Source organism: Hippocampus guttulatus, chromosome 21 (assembly GCF_054856545.1).
Source record: "Hippocampus guttulatus isolate MCC_2025c chromosome 21, RoL_Hgut_1.0, whole genome shotgun sequence".
NCBI classification, from domain to species: domain Eukaryota; kingdom Metazoa; phylum Chordata; class Actinopteri; order Syngnathiformes; family Syngnathidae; genus Hippocampus; species Hippocampus guttulatus.
The window spans coordinates 1,066,514-1,080,998 of record NC_141281.1 but is presented as its reverse complement, the minus strand read 5'-3'; the positions used below and the strand labels follow the sequence as shown (position 1 = coordinate 1,080,998).

The window sequence follows — 14,485 nt, the reverse complement described above, 5'->3', positions numbered from 1 at the left end:
CGCGCGTGCACGTGCAGTAGCGGGTCGATCGCGGGAGGTCGGTTGCTTGAAAAGTTGATCTTCAGTCAAAAAAGGTTGGGCACCCCTGCCCTACATCAATAACTAAAATTTCACCTGATTTAAAAAAAATTAATAAGTAAATAAAATCCCTCAACCAGACCAGGTCTAGGACCTACTGGGGCACACAAGGTATCCAATTACAGGACTGTCATTCAGATTTGATGTTCCATTTCAAAATAAAAGGCCTCTGAAATCTGCCATGTTGACCTTTTCGCTTGATTAAAATAAATAAATTTGAATGATCCCTCAACCAGACCAGGTCTAGGACATACTCAGCCACATTAGGTATCAACGAGACTAGTATCATTCAGGTCTGATGTTCCATTTCAAAAGAAAAGTCCTCTAAAATCGGACATCTTGACCTTTTTGCCTGATTTTCAAAAAATCTTAAAAAAATACCTTTTAGTTATCCCTCAACTGGACGACTCATTCAGATCTGATGTTCCATTTCAAAATAAAAGGCCTCTGAAATTTGACATGTTGTTGACCTTTTTGTCTGATTTAAAAAAAAAAATCTTTTAAAAAATGAATACCATACATTGTGCTTATGGGGTGTCACGCTGGTCGGCTGATTAACACGTCCGGCTCAATGCAGAGGTGCAGTATTTGATTCCGGGTCCCGACTTCTTGTGAAATTTGTATTTTCTCCCCGAGCCCACACGGGTTTCCTCAACATTTTCTGAAAACATGCGTGGCACATTAATGGAACACTCTAAATTGTCCCTAGGTGTGAGCGGGAATGGTGCTTTTGTCTCTGTGCCCTGCCATTGTCTGGCGACCGGTTCAGGGTTTACCCCGCTTACTCCCCGAAGACGGCTGGGATAGGCTCCAGCACCCCCCGCGACCCTTGTGAGGATAAATCGGTTCCGAAGATGGATGGATGGATGGATTCTGTTTTGAATCAGATCATCTTAGGACTGAGCAAATGCATCTTAATTTACAATTTTTTTATTGTTATACACCAAAATGATTTTGTCACTACCAAAATTATTCAACCAATTAGTCACTAATGTACTTAGTACATATGCACAACACATTTCTGCAATAATTTGACTTGAAATAAGGTTCTCGCAGCCATCTACAGGTATCGCTTCCCATTCCAAATGGGACAAAGGCCTTCAGTTCATTAACATTCTTGGGCTTGTGTGCTGTAATTGTCTTCAAGTCCCGCCAGACATTACCAATGGGATTTAAAATGGGCGATTGAGACGGCCACTTCAGAAACTTCCAGCCCTCCGTCTGCAACCAAGCACTAGTGGATGATTTGGAGGGATGCTTGGAATTGTTATCCTGTTGGAAGGTCCATAAGATCCAAGGTTTTAGGAGTGTCACTGACTGCATATTTATATCCTAACATCTCCTGATAAAGTAAATTTGTGATACCTACCTACGCTTGAGCTTCTCCGTACCTGGAGAAGTAAAACAAAACGCAGATGATGACATTTCAAACTTATTTTACTGGATCCGGGTGTTTGAAGAGTTGGTGGAAGAGGAGGTTGTTGGCAAGATGTGTATTGGACGATACATGCACGAGCCACACGTCAAGTTTTGGAAAATGTGTCCTACCGGCTGGACATGGAGTGGAGATGAGACCCATTGTGATTGGAACAACGGTAATCTATTTCGGCTGCGGATATTAGCCTTGCATTATTGTTTGCAATTCTATACTGTGCCGTGCTGTAAATTACGCACAATGGGATTACCTACATAATCCATCTATTCCCGCTAGCACTGAGAGCACACGTTATAGTATGCTGGTGTCCTACATTATAATTGCTAAGGAAGTTCCATTGCGTTCTCGACCACTCCGCGCATGATATTGGCTGTATTGTTAGTTGCAAACCATTAACGATGGCACTCATAGTTACAAATATTTTCATAAAGGAATACATCCATGTACATATACCTTGAATCAAATCTTTTCATAAACAGCCAGTTATTCATTGATTGTCACACATTACTTTTTTGCAAATCCGGTTGAGAAAACAGGTCTTCGAAGTACTTGTAACAAAGAATGCTCATCAACACCAGTGTGAAATTCATTCGCTTTGCGAGAACAAAATGGTATCTTTCCAATTTTCTGGTCCACATTCTTTTCTTTTGGCCACTCAAACTGTTTGTCGGAATGTCAACAGCGCGTCAACACACAGCCACAAGGCATTTTGCCAAATAACTGGAGAACATTGGCAAAGAATAGCTAATGGGACAATCAACAATGCAGTACAATGGCTGACTGGCACACATTCTGTCGATGACATCACTGGTCAGTATTTACGGAACAAAGACATTTTCGTTGTTAAGCGCCTTGCTATGTGTCCAACTATGAATCTGGGGTGGGTTACGAATAAAAAAAACCCCAACAAAAAGTATGTTTGAAATACTTTGAGTTCTAAGTATTGCTCACACGATGGTTGACCTTTAAGCCCATGGGAGAACATGCTCCTACATCATTCTCATTAAAATGCAGAGATCATCCCTCTGTTGCTGACCAGAAAAGCAGTATTTTTTTCATCCAGATTTTATTAGAAAAAATGCTTTTTACAATAGGGGATGCTGCAAAATGTATAATTGATATATTTTATCTACCAGTTTATTAGATGAAAATGTGTCAGTACCTCTTCCCATCTGTGGTTATGTAAATGGCTCGCCTGGCCGCTATTTGTGAAAATGGCATTTATATGTTTCCCACACAATATGTCCCATTCACTTTGAATATGTTTAACGATAGACATGTACAATTGAGTCGGGTGCCACTGTAGCGCTCCAATTTATTGGGGGAAGAGAGGACTCTCCTGCAGGTACACTGTCGGTCTCTGCGTCACTGAGGCTTGACGGTGGTTTCCTGCTCTCTCTGGACTTCCTCCCTCCATTTGGCCTTCCTCTCCATGTTCTGACCAGTCAGGGACTCATTTCTGCCAGCAGCCTAAAATAAAAGAATCGAAGACTTTCTAGTACAATACAGTGCAAGCACTAACATAAGGTTGGGACGTCATGTTAAACAAAAACAGAATACAATGATATGCATCAACTTCTATTTAACTAAATACAAAGATGATTTTTTTTTAAATCTTCAAACCAATGACATTTATATATTTCAGCAAATCATCATTCACTTAGAAATTTATGGCTGCAACATGTTAAAAAAAAGTGCAAACCTACCACAATAAAACTGGTAACGGCACTCATAAAAGCGAACCTAGCCATCCAAATGACTAATATCAAATGCACGACAGCAGTCACAGATTATCTCAACCAAAGCCACCAAGGTTTGTCAATTAAGCTCATGGGACATTTAGCAAAATTCAAACTTTGACTAACGTTAAGATGTTCCACTGTATTTGGAGCACAATTCCTTCCCACCCACCCAACATGAAAAAAAACAATTCACCCGTTTGCCCAGGACGACCATCAACAAGCAGGCACCGATTGTGACCACCATCATCACGTAGCAGGCTTTCACTCGTACTTTGTTTCTGGCAGCGTCGAGCATTTCATATCTGGGGCAAGGACACACAAAATGGAACAAGTCATTTATGGCAGACGGGCCTGGTAATACAGTGATCCCTCGCGACTTTGCGGTTCGTTTATCGCGGGTTCAGTGCATTGCGGATTTTTTCAAACATTATAAATAAATAAAAAAATATATATTTTTAAAATATATATATATATATATATATATATATTTTTTTTTTTTACATATACATGGAGTACAGTACTGTATATGTTGCTCATGTGACTCGCTGTTGTTTTGCAGCTTCTCGCGGACCGTTTGCGGACTTAAAAAAAACAAATTTTTTTTTTTTACCCGTTTGTTAATTGGACGCTACTTCGCGGATTTCCGTTTATCGCGGGTGGTTTTGGTCCCCATTAACCGCGATAAACGAGGGATTACTGTATAGTGCATTTTTTGGACGACAAGTCAAAGTTTTTGTTTTTCATAATTTGGCTCGGCCTGAGACGTACACACAAGTGTGATAAATTTGTTTTTGTCTTCTCCATAGTGTGTGCGTGTGTGTCACACACACACCGTATTATAAGGTGTGCGTTCAATGAATGGCCTATTTTAAAACGGTTTTCATATATAGGGTGCACTGCGTTATACGGCTCATAGAAGCTACAATGGCTGCAGTTGTGCTATGCATCCACTAGAGGGAGCTACACTAAAGGAATACAATACAATACAGCTTTAGTTATATAGGGCTTTCACAACTGCTCCACCTGTAACAAAGCCATTAGAGCTAGTCACAAACACGGGCATGAAACAAATTCAAATGGCATTACAAAACAATAAATGAAAGACAAAAATTATGAAGACAACCGATTCAACAAAAAGGCACAGAAACTTCATGGGCTCATATCCAAAAGCGGCGATGTATCCTTCGATGTCTTGCTTATCTCCTTCCTTTGTTTAGTCAGTAGTTAACGATGCTTTTGGTAATATCTTTGTTTTATAATAGCTACGCAGAGCTCACAAAGTAGTTGCAGGTCAATTAGTGTCGGGCAGAACCTTTATAGGTTACATTGGTTCCTGCTAATAATCACCACTAGATGGCATCGGACCACGAACAGGGAAACAACTCAATGGGGAATATAAAGACACTGGAGCACCACATATTAGGTGCACCGGATTATCGGGCGCATTGTCAGCTTTTGGAAAAATGTTATGCTTTTAGGTGCGCCTTATAGTGCTGAAAATAACAGGTATTTGTATTATATCATAAATTGCAGCTCTTCCACTAAATTACATCGTTAACCTGCACTTTGGCTGCAAATTTCACGAATTACATCTTGTAATCCGCTGACTATGATTATCTTTTGGGGAGCATTTTGTTCAGACTTTCACTTTGTTTTTCCAGTTTATGTTACTGATGGTCACACCCACACACCATGTTTAATAAGATTGCGGTTAATGCACTCAGCCATCTCGTTACCTCTGCGTCCCGCGTCCTAGACGCATAAATTTCCCGTGGGAGGCACAGTTCCAAATAATGTGCATTTTTGGTACGCAAGAAAATTTCTCAGTCAAAACAAAACAAAAAAAACTACGGCAGGCCTGAGGATTTCATGGTAACGATAGTTTCTTTGGCATCATTTTGACAGTACCGAAAAATCGTTTCCAATAAAAGTCACCGCACCCAAGTTGACTGTACGCGATCGAATCTCTCCTGTGTGGTCAACGTAATTTCACTGTGCCTGTATGTGTGTTTGTGGTGTGATGTGTGAGTGTGTTTCTTCTAATTTACCTTCGTTTTGTTTCGTTTTCAGTGTTGGGGTGGGGGCGGAACAGGTAACGTTATGTGCGCTTGCGGGTTGCTATTTTAGTCCGCAAACTGAGGAATCGCGCGGATGAAAGTTTGAGATGGCGGCGAAAAAAAACACACAAAGGTCTACTAATTACGACAATTAAGAAATGGGAATGCCAGTCTGAACGGCGTGATATGTCCGAAGGGCGTATCACTAAACTCACCTGTGATGTATGCACAGAACACGAGAGCTAGATACGACGCGAGGTACGATTACGAGGCAAGTTGGTCATTAGATCTATAGGCTAATCGCTATGAAAAATATGATGAAACAGTCTTGGTTATTCGATCATTTACTGGTTGTAGCATGGTCACTTTAGGAATAAAACATTTGTCACAAGGTGTAGTAATGCTCATGTTAACTGTTGGTAGAACTCATGATGACGTGTGTTAGATTCTTTCGTCAAATTGATAGTAGATTACACGTGCATCGTTTTGGAAGAGGATGTCAAGCCACATCAATACTTACCTGTATTAATGATTACCAGTCAATTAATCTTTGCAGTGCGAGACTGGAAAAAATACTCAGATTTTGTGTTATGCTGTATTCATGATGCCATATGAGTACACCATATTTTGATCCATTTATTTTATTGAATAAACCAGGAGTACACAGCTACTGATGGAATGTTCATTGTTAATGCATAGCTTTCAAACATTTACCCTTGAAACATTTTTGAGTTTCAGAATTCTTGATTATCGATATCAGTCAAAATAGAAAAATGGGTTCCCATGATGAACGTTTACGGAACCCAAAATTAGTTACCGTGGTTTCCCATTGGGTAACCCGACGGAACCGAAAAACTGTTTCTGCGAATGTCCGAAATCCTCAGGCCTGCTACAGTACATCTTTTTTCCCCGCAATGATCGCAGTTTGGGGGGCGGCCCGGTAGTCCAGTGGTTAGCACGTCGGCTTCACAGTGCAGAGGTACCGGGTTCGATTCCAGCTCCGGCCTCCCTGTGTGGAGTTTGCATGTTCTCCCCGGGCCTGCGTGGGTTTTCTCCGGGTGCTCCGGTTTCCTCCCACATTCCAAAAACATGCATGTCAGGCTGTTGGACGCTCTAAATTGTCCCTAGGTGTGAGTGTGGGCGTGGATGGTTGTTCGTCTCTGTGTGCCCTGCGATTGGCTGGCAACTGATTCAGGGTGTCCCCCGCCTACTGCCCGGAGATGGCTGGGATAGGCTCCAGCACCCCCCGCGACCCTAGTGAGGATCAAGCGGTTCGGAAAATGGATGGATGGATGGATCGCAGTTTGACAATCGCCGCCATTGTTGTTTTGATCTCGCGTTAAGTAATCTCGCGTGACGAGATTGGCGAGATCGGCCTTCACCGCGCGGAAAGCAGACGATTGCCAAGTTGTGTACAGTAATCCCTCGTTTATCGCGGGTGTTACGTTCCGAAAATGACCCGCGATAAGTGAAATCCGCGAAATAGAAAACTTTATTTTTTTTTTTTACAATTAGCAACTATTACATGTGTACAAATACAGTGACTCGCGTGTAGGCCGTTTCACTGCTCTTCAGACTGGGCCGCTGCATCCTGACTGCGCTCTGCAGTGTTCTCTTCTTCTGAAGCCCGCGGTGCAGGTGTGTTTGTTCGGGAGAAGAACATAGTGATAGGCAGCTGTTGTCGCTCTTTTTTCTTCTTTGCAAAAAGATCCTTGTACACCAACATGCCACCATCGATTACGTTGGAGAACTGTAATGAACGGCTCATCAAAGGGTCCCATTCCTCAGCTACTCGCTTAAGTTCAGTGGCCATTCGCACCATGGTTGCTAAGCGACCAAGCGTTAGTCCTTCCTCCTCATCTCTCGTGTCCTCTTCTCCCTCTTCTCTTTCATCGTCGCTTTGTGGCTTTGTCATTTCTGCCAGCTCTGCATCGGTCAGCGGCTGTGCGTCTCCATCAATCAGGGCGTTTATGTCATCCGGACTCATGTCATCAAAGCCGTCTCCTCCAATCTGTTTAGCCAGATTCACAGCTGTTTCTACGGCAGAGTGGTGGACCTCGTCAAGCGAGCCTCCGGTTGCGTTTTGCACTGCCTCTGGCCATAGTTTTTTCCAGCAGGCCTTCAGAGTCTCCGTTTTCATTTCCTGAATGGCCCTCTGAATGTTTTGGAGACACGATGCGATGGTGTATCCACGCCAGTAGTCCTTCAGTGAGAAATCTTGATCCGAGTCCATAGCGTCAACAAGATGTTGCAGGGTGTTGCGCGTATAGAGAGCCTTGAAAGCACGGATGACTCCTTGGTCCATGGGCTGAATCAGGGATGTAGTGTTTGGCGGCAGAAATTCGATTTGCACACCATCATATGCCAAATCATTACCGTGACCTCCGGCGTTGTCAAGGAGCAGAAGCACTTTAAAGTCCATTTCCGCACATAGCCAGGGTCAAACGGTCTTTGTGAACTTTAAATCCTGGGGCTTTGGCTTCTTCCTGCATGATGAAGGTGCGGGAGGGCATTCGTTTCCAAAATAAGGCAGTCTCATCCATGTTAAAAACTTGTTCGGGCTTATATCCCCCCTCCTCAATGATCGCCTTGAATTTATTGTTCACGAAGGCTTTTGCCTCAGCGGTATCCGCAGACGCCATCTCACCGTGCAGACAAACATTTTTAAGTCCAAAGCGTTTCTTAAACTTTTCAAACCAGCCCTTGCTTGCATTAAATGCGCTTGGCACTTTGTCAGCAGCACTTGCTGGGGGCCCGGCATCCTCTCCCTCTTCCCCGTCACTGACGGCAAAGTTTTCATACAGCATTCTCGCTTTTGTGCAGATAACGTTTGTATTCAGGGTTATGTTTTTTTTCCTGCGGTCATTAATCCACAGAGCTAATGCCGTCTCCATCCGTACCATGGTCTTGTTGCGGACAGTTACAACCCTTTTTGCATTCGTATTAAAATTGACTGCTGCTGTCGTCCTTATGTTTTTTTCCTCCTTCTTTATGTAACGAACGGAAGATTCATTGATTCCGTAATGGCGAGCAACGGCTGCATAGCTTTTACCTTCCCTTAGCATGTCCAGAAGTTTAACTTTATCTGAGATAGGTAGCATCTTCCGCCGTTTGGGCCCATCCGCAGGTGCTTTTGTCGGTCCAGGCCGTTTCGTCGACATTATGGGTTTAGGAGATGTTCGAAATTACAATTTTCGAACATAAAATGATAGCACAATTCGTAGCATGTTTTGATACAAGAAGCGGGAGTGAGTTTTTAGCGAATCAGAATGCAGAACACAATGCACAAAAAAAAAAAATAATAATAATAATTACAAAATAAAATAAAAAATTAAAAATGCATTATGAAAATCCGCGAAATAGCGAATCCGCGATAAGTGAACCGCGAAGTGGCGAGGGATCACTGTAACGTTAAAACAAGTGTTGCGAAAGTTTATTGCGGAGATATCACAGAGGAATAAATTGACTTTGAGAAAGCCTTGCATCATTGGAAGCAGAGTAAAGAGAAGAATTTATGAACTCAAAGACTGAACCATGGGATGAAATAAGAACTTATTTCTCAGCAAATATTGTATGCCTGAATTATTTTAATTTTTGCAGCAATTTTTTATAATTTTATGTATATGTTGTTTGTGTTATTATCAGATGCAATTGAATAAGTAGACCATTTCAGAATTCGAAATTTGGGACTCTCTAAATGCATACATAATGGGACTCATACTTTTCTGATCAGCGAGTCCCTGGGACTCGCTGGGGGTGAACTATAAAATGATCACTGCATATTTGGCATTCATCTGTACCAATAAGGCTGGGAGAAGCACTACATGCAAATTTCGTCGCCAAGTATGCAATTCAAAATGTTCCCTTCCCAGGTATAACTGAGTGCTACTTATATTGGTCTGCATCATGTTGTTGGAATCATAAAAACTAAAATAAAAGCAAAGCGTATCAGGAAAGTTTCGCTGCAAATATGTAAACCTCATCGCTGGAGAGCACAATTCACGATAGAGATAAGTAACTTTGAATGGTCAACCCAAACTGTGAAGTTGGTTCTCAGAAAGGCCTTATACCTTACAGGCTCTCATTACACACACTGAGAATAGTGTTTTCAGTGAAAAAAACCAAAACAAACAACAACAACAGAAGCTCGTCTGAAACAGTGGCAACATAAGATGGCTTTCTGGCTTTATGTAATTCTATACAGCCAGTTCTTCAAAGCATGCTAAAGAAGGTGGCGGTGACGCATCGAAAGTGCTGTATTTTGTGCACTGTAAGGCACACCTAAAAGCATCCAATTCAAACAAACAGTGCACCTTATATTAATCAATATTTAAATTTCTTGGATGTAGTATTTAAAATTTTCTGTAAAGCGCTAGATCACGCTGCAACGGTTGTGAAGGCTCTATAAATAAATAAAGCTGTATTGTATTGTATTTTTTGCGTAGCTCCATCTCGTGGATGCATATCGCAACTGCAGCCAGTAATGTAGCTTCTATTCCAGTGGTCCTCAACTAGAAAGGCTGTCGGTCCGCTTTTTTTTTTTTTTTTTTAATAAGACCAAGGTCCGGTCCCATGCACGGCGGTCATTGGGGAGCAGGGCGATATGCCCATTTAGTATGGTCAAGCCAAGCTTATACAAATCAACACTCCTCACAACCAACCAATAATGGGGTGCGTGAAAATAACAATTATTCACTTTGCCAGCACACCGCAAATAATGAGAGGTATTGTGTTGAGGCACAGGAACTCTTTTATTTTTGTTAAGTTGTGCCTGCTTAATAATAGAAATAGCCCTTTTAGGGAAATAAGTCATTTTTACTTTAACTTTGTTAAACAGTAGTTGTCTTTTTTTCCCCTTAATTTAACAAAAGCAAAACAAAATACTAATTTTACCAAAATAAATACTAAACATGAAAACAAAAATATCCTTTTCATTTGTACAATTCCCCTTTTCACATCCCCTCTGAAATCACTGAAAAATATATCAGAAGAGGAGTTAAGAACCATTTTAAATACTGACACAAGGGAGCACAGGAATGTGCAGTGCTGTTCTTCCACTAAAGGTGAATGCAATGTCTGAGGCATGCAAATATTATTAGAGGACGCCATTGGGATCTTCATTTACCATGTTGCGGTGTTCTGCTGTTAAACAGCTGCAAAGATCCCCGGGTAGACGGGAGCAGAACTGCACACAATCGAAACCTCCCGCGATTCGTCTTGTCTAATTGTCTGTGTGCGGCTCTCCTGGGTTGAAGCTGTGAGCACACTGTGGCGTCGCGCATGCGTCTGTTTCCTGACACAATCATCCATTTTGAATGCGTGTGTATTGGGATAGACGCGTGCTGACGCTTACGTATGGACACACCTTAAGTTCAGAGGAGCCAATCAGCGCATCGTTATCGCCGACATGCCCTGCTCAGCCAGGGTCTCCAGTTAGTCAAAACATTATACACACACAGTCTCGCTGCTGCGGTCCACTGCAATACATCTGTTAGTGCACGCAAAGAATACAACGGATAATTTTAACAAGCGATCGCGGTAACGCGCAGATTATAGTCTAAAAATATAAAATGTATAACGTAAAAATCACTTTATAATTTATTATTTTATACAATTTGCCGAGGGTCCGGACAGAGGAGGTCCGGACAGAGGAGGTCGGCGGTCCGGTCGTGGATCGCGGTCCGCCAGTTGAGGAAGACTGTTCTATTCTATATGAATTCTAATGCGGTGCTCCCTATATATGAAAACAGTTTTAAAATAGGCTATTCATTGAAGATGCACCTTGTACTCTGAAGTGCTTTAAAGTGCGGAAAACACAGTATTTGACAACTATCACAAAGTAGAAGAAACGCAAGCGAAGAAGAAGTCCATAATCACGTAACTGTGGTGGATAGCATGCATTGCAGCTCTAAATGCACGATTTACTCATTTAGAGCTGCAAGATGTGCAATAACCGACAAGGATTCTACCTTTAACCCACGGGCCTGTAATAATATTTAAGTGGACTAACACAGGCGATTACTCGTTATCATGAGAAGTGTCTTACGTTTTGAAAGTTATGGACAATTTTGTTTTTTTTCCCTTAAAAACACTATTCGCAGTAGGTGTGTTACACCAGATTCCCTTTCTGGATTAATGAGAGCCCCTCATAGAACAAATTTCACCGTTTCCATTGACCATGAAGTCACATAGCGAGTGGCCATGTAAGATGGCCGCCACTGGCTTCACTTCACGCTACAGTGAGAAAGCAACATTGTTTGTCAATATTGTCACAAACGGTGAAGCGAAATACGTCTCAGCATGCTTGTAAATCGTTGTGTTAAAAGTTGCTCGTTCGCCTGGTTATAAATTGTGCGTCGGATGGCTTTGAGATGGAAGGAGGATCAAAGGAACATTGCAGATGAAATGGTGGGAGTGCTGTGTTAAGTTTGAAAGGTTAGCTGAAGCAGGAGTGTGTGGGGTGACTGGATGTCAACTGTGGCCAATAGCAGCTCCTGAATGATTGTGCATTCTGTTCGTGTTTCTGGGAATAACACAACTGAAGAGGATCGGCAACTGTGTCATCTTTAGACACAAATTAGGGCATTGCGATACGTGGGTCCGTGCTTTGGCCACTATGTGACGAGTGACTCGAGTTCAAGTCCAACTCCTGTGACCCATTGCGAGGTATTGATGGGAGAATGGAGCGATATTTGATGACTACAGGGGTACCTCTACTTATTAAATTAATTGGTTCTTAACGAGAAAATGTAAGCCGAGACGCGTTTTCCATGTAAATACCCTAATTCCTTCCAAGCCCCCCAAAATTCTGACATTATGTTTCCTAAAGCATGAAAATGCAACAATATGAAACAAATACACGTTACAAATAGATTTTTGCCCAATAAATGAGAGTTGTGCATAATGTAAAAAAGCAAAGAATAAAGAATAAAATGATGGTAATTTAACTTTTACCTGCATCCTCATCGTTTTTTGCCCTCTTTACTCCATGTTTTCTCTCAGAAGTGTTTTTTTTTTCCTGACGTTTGGTTAAAAAACGGATCCAAGGACGTTTGCTTTTGTCGGCTTTTAATCCTTCGAAAATGTCCACGGCTAACATCATAATAGTGAGCGATTGCTGGACTGGTCAACACTTTTTCTGGGGATTGACATTTACGTAAAACTATCGGAACACCTCATGGCCCGAGAGGCGAATGACGAGGATGCTGCATCGACACATATCTGTCTACACACATAGACACATATGTTAGAAGTCTCTCTTAGCCAATGGGATGCCAGGCAGAGCAGCTATAAGTATGTTGCATTCAGTAAACTCGGAGCTGCGATTAGCAGCCCATTCGGTATTTTTACCTTTGGTATCTTGAAATTTCTTTCATAACAAGAGGCAATATTTTCCTGTTGAGGCGTTTTGTAACTTGAAAATGTCATATGAAGAGATGTTCGGAAATAGAGGTACCACTGTATCTGGTGATCTCAGTAAAAATAATGCACCTGGTTAATTTTAACACAAAGCGCGATGCTAAAAATGAATTCTACGTCACATTGTTGACTGGGCCGTCCATTGCACTCACCAGTTGCTACTGATGTAAATCTGTGTCTTTTCTCTCTCTTGGTAACCGTAATAAGCCATTGGAGTAAAGGTCTTAAAGAAAAGAAAAGGGGAGGAAAAAAAAAAAGAATATTTCGTCTGGGCTGCAGACCTGGGGGACAAATCCTGACTATTGGTTGTGACAATGCACCAAACAGCAGGTCAGAAGACCCACCCTTTTGGAGTCCTTGGAGGGTCCCCCATGGGGACTCTAGCGTTCTGCTGGGATGGTGGGCGGGACAAAACCTATGCCACTACACTGAAACTTATCATAAGAGCATCTCCACCCTCCTGTCTGGAAGCAGTGCAATTACCATGAAAAGAGCCCCCCCATCCTGTGATGTTCACAAAACACAGATAAACAGGATGAGTCCACTTACGAGACCAACTCTGGGATCTGGTCCGCTGTCTTGTAGCGTCCTGACCAGAGCAGCATCTTCTTATCCATCTCCGAGGGTCTGTAACCAGGGATCTTGAAGCCAAGACGAGGGGAGTCTGCCAAAAGACCATGTCATATTTTATTGTGTGTGTGTGTGTGTGTGTGTGTGTGAGTGCGTGTACACTCGAGCATCTTAATGTTACGTTCTGCTGGAGCTGCAGTGGGAAGCTCTGCTTTGACCTCCTGCGGTTTATTGCACATCCCTCTGTGGCTCCATGCTTCCGTGACCAGTCTGCACCTCTGACCTGTGAAGAAAAATGATTTGGAATTTTAACCATAGAAGAAATCCACTGTACTATCCGTTTTGTCCCCAGTAGCTTCGCGTGCAGTATTGGCCATACAACGATGTTGTGTCCAAGTTTGTGCTCTATACACCAAGTTGGGGTGGGAATGTCAAAAACAAGCACCTGTTCACACAAACCTGCAGTAGTGTGACACAGTAAATGGATCCAAAAAATGAGGCACGCTTTGATCGCTTCGATAACTGGAGCAATTAATAAGGTAACTTACCGTAACTTGACACCATTTCAGCAGCAGACAGCAGTTTAAGTTTTATCTGCGCATGTCAATAAATATTTCAGGAATGATTATTGTATTTTTATTTTTAGTGTAGAATTACATTTAAAACGTGCTATTTATTTTCACATTAATATTTTTCTATTTGAATGTAAAGCAAACAAATACAATACAATACATGCTGATTTATATAGCGCTTTCACAACAGCGACAGCTGTAACAAAGCGCTTCACAAAACAGTGAACAAATGGCTAAAATATCAAGCGTAAGTAGGACTGTTATTCTACATTACTCGACCAGGAAGTTACAACACTTAAACGAAAGCGGGCCGTAAAGTAAACACTCTTTAGCCAAACGTGTCGATGAAAAATCACATTTAAATTCATACAAACCCAAAAGCTTTGTGACTGAAAGTCGGGATCTCACGAAATTCATATTGTTTGTACGCCTGTGTTCGTTTGTACGTGCAGGTAAACACTGCCAGCCGTCCGCTAATGAAAGTCAAGTAGCCTTGCGTGACAAAGGACCACAATTTTATACTTGTCCGTGTTTTTTGCCTGATGGAAAAAAACAACAAACTATTCGATTAAACTTAACAGGGTAACTTTATTTTCTACTGACAGCACAAAT

General features: G+C 41.9%; 1 protein-coding gene across 1 annotated transcript; it reads right to left on the bottom strand.

Moving 5' to 3' along the window:
* Positions 1 to 2,808: 2,808 nt before the first annotated feature.
* On the bottom strand, positions 2,809 to 14,380 carry fam162a (family with sequence similarity 162 member A). The gene is made up of 5 exons (XM_086102107.1): positions 14,248 to 14,380; positions 13,483 to 13,584; positions 13,281 to 13,395; positions 3,449 to 3,557; positions 2,809 to 2,983 (listed from the first exon to the last, which is right to left on the bottom strand). Exons 1-5 carry the CDS (start codon positions 14,288 to 14,290, stop codon positions 2,879 to 2,881), a joined length of 474 nt encoding a protein of 157 aa, XP_085958233.1. The 5' UTR covers positions 14,291 to 14,380; the 3' UTR covers positions 2,809 to 2,878.
* Between the last annotated feature and the right edge of the window lie 105 nt (positions 14,381 to 14,485).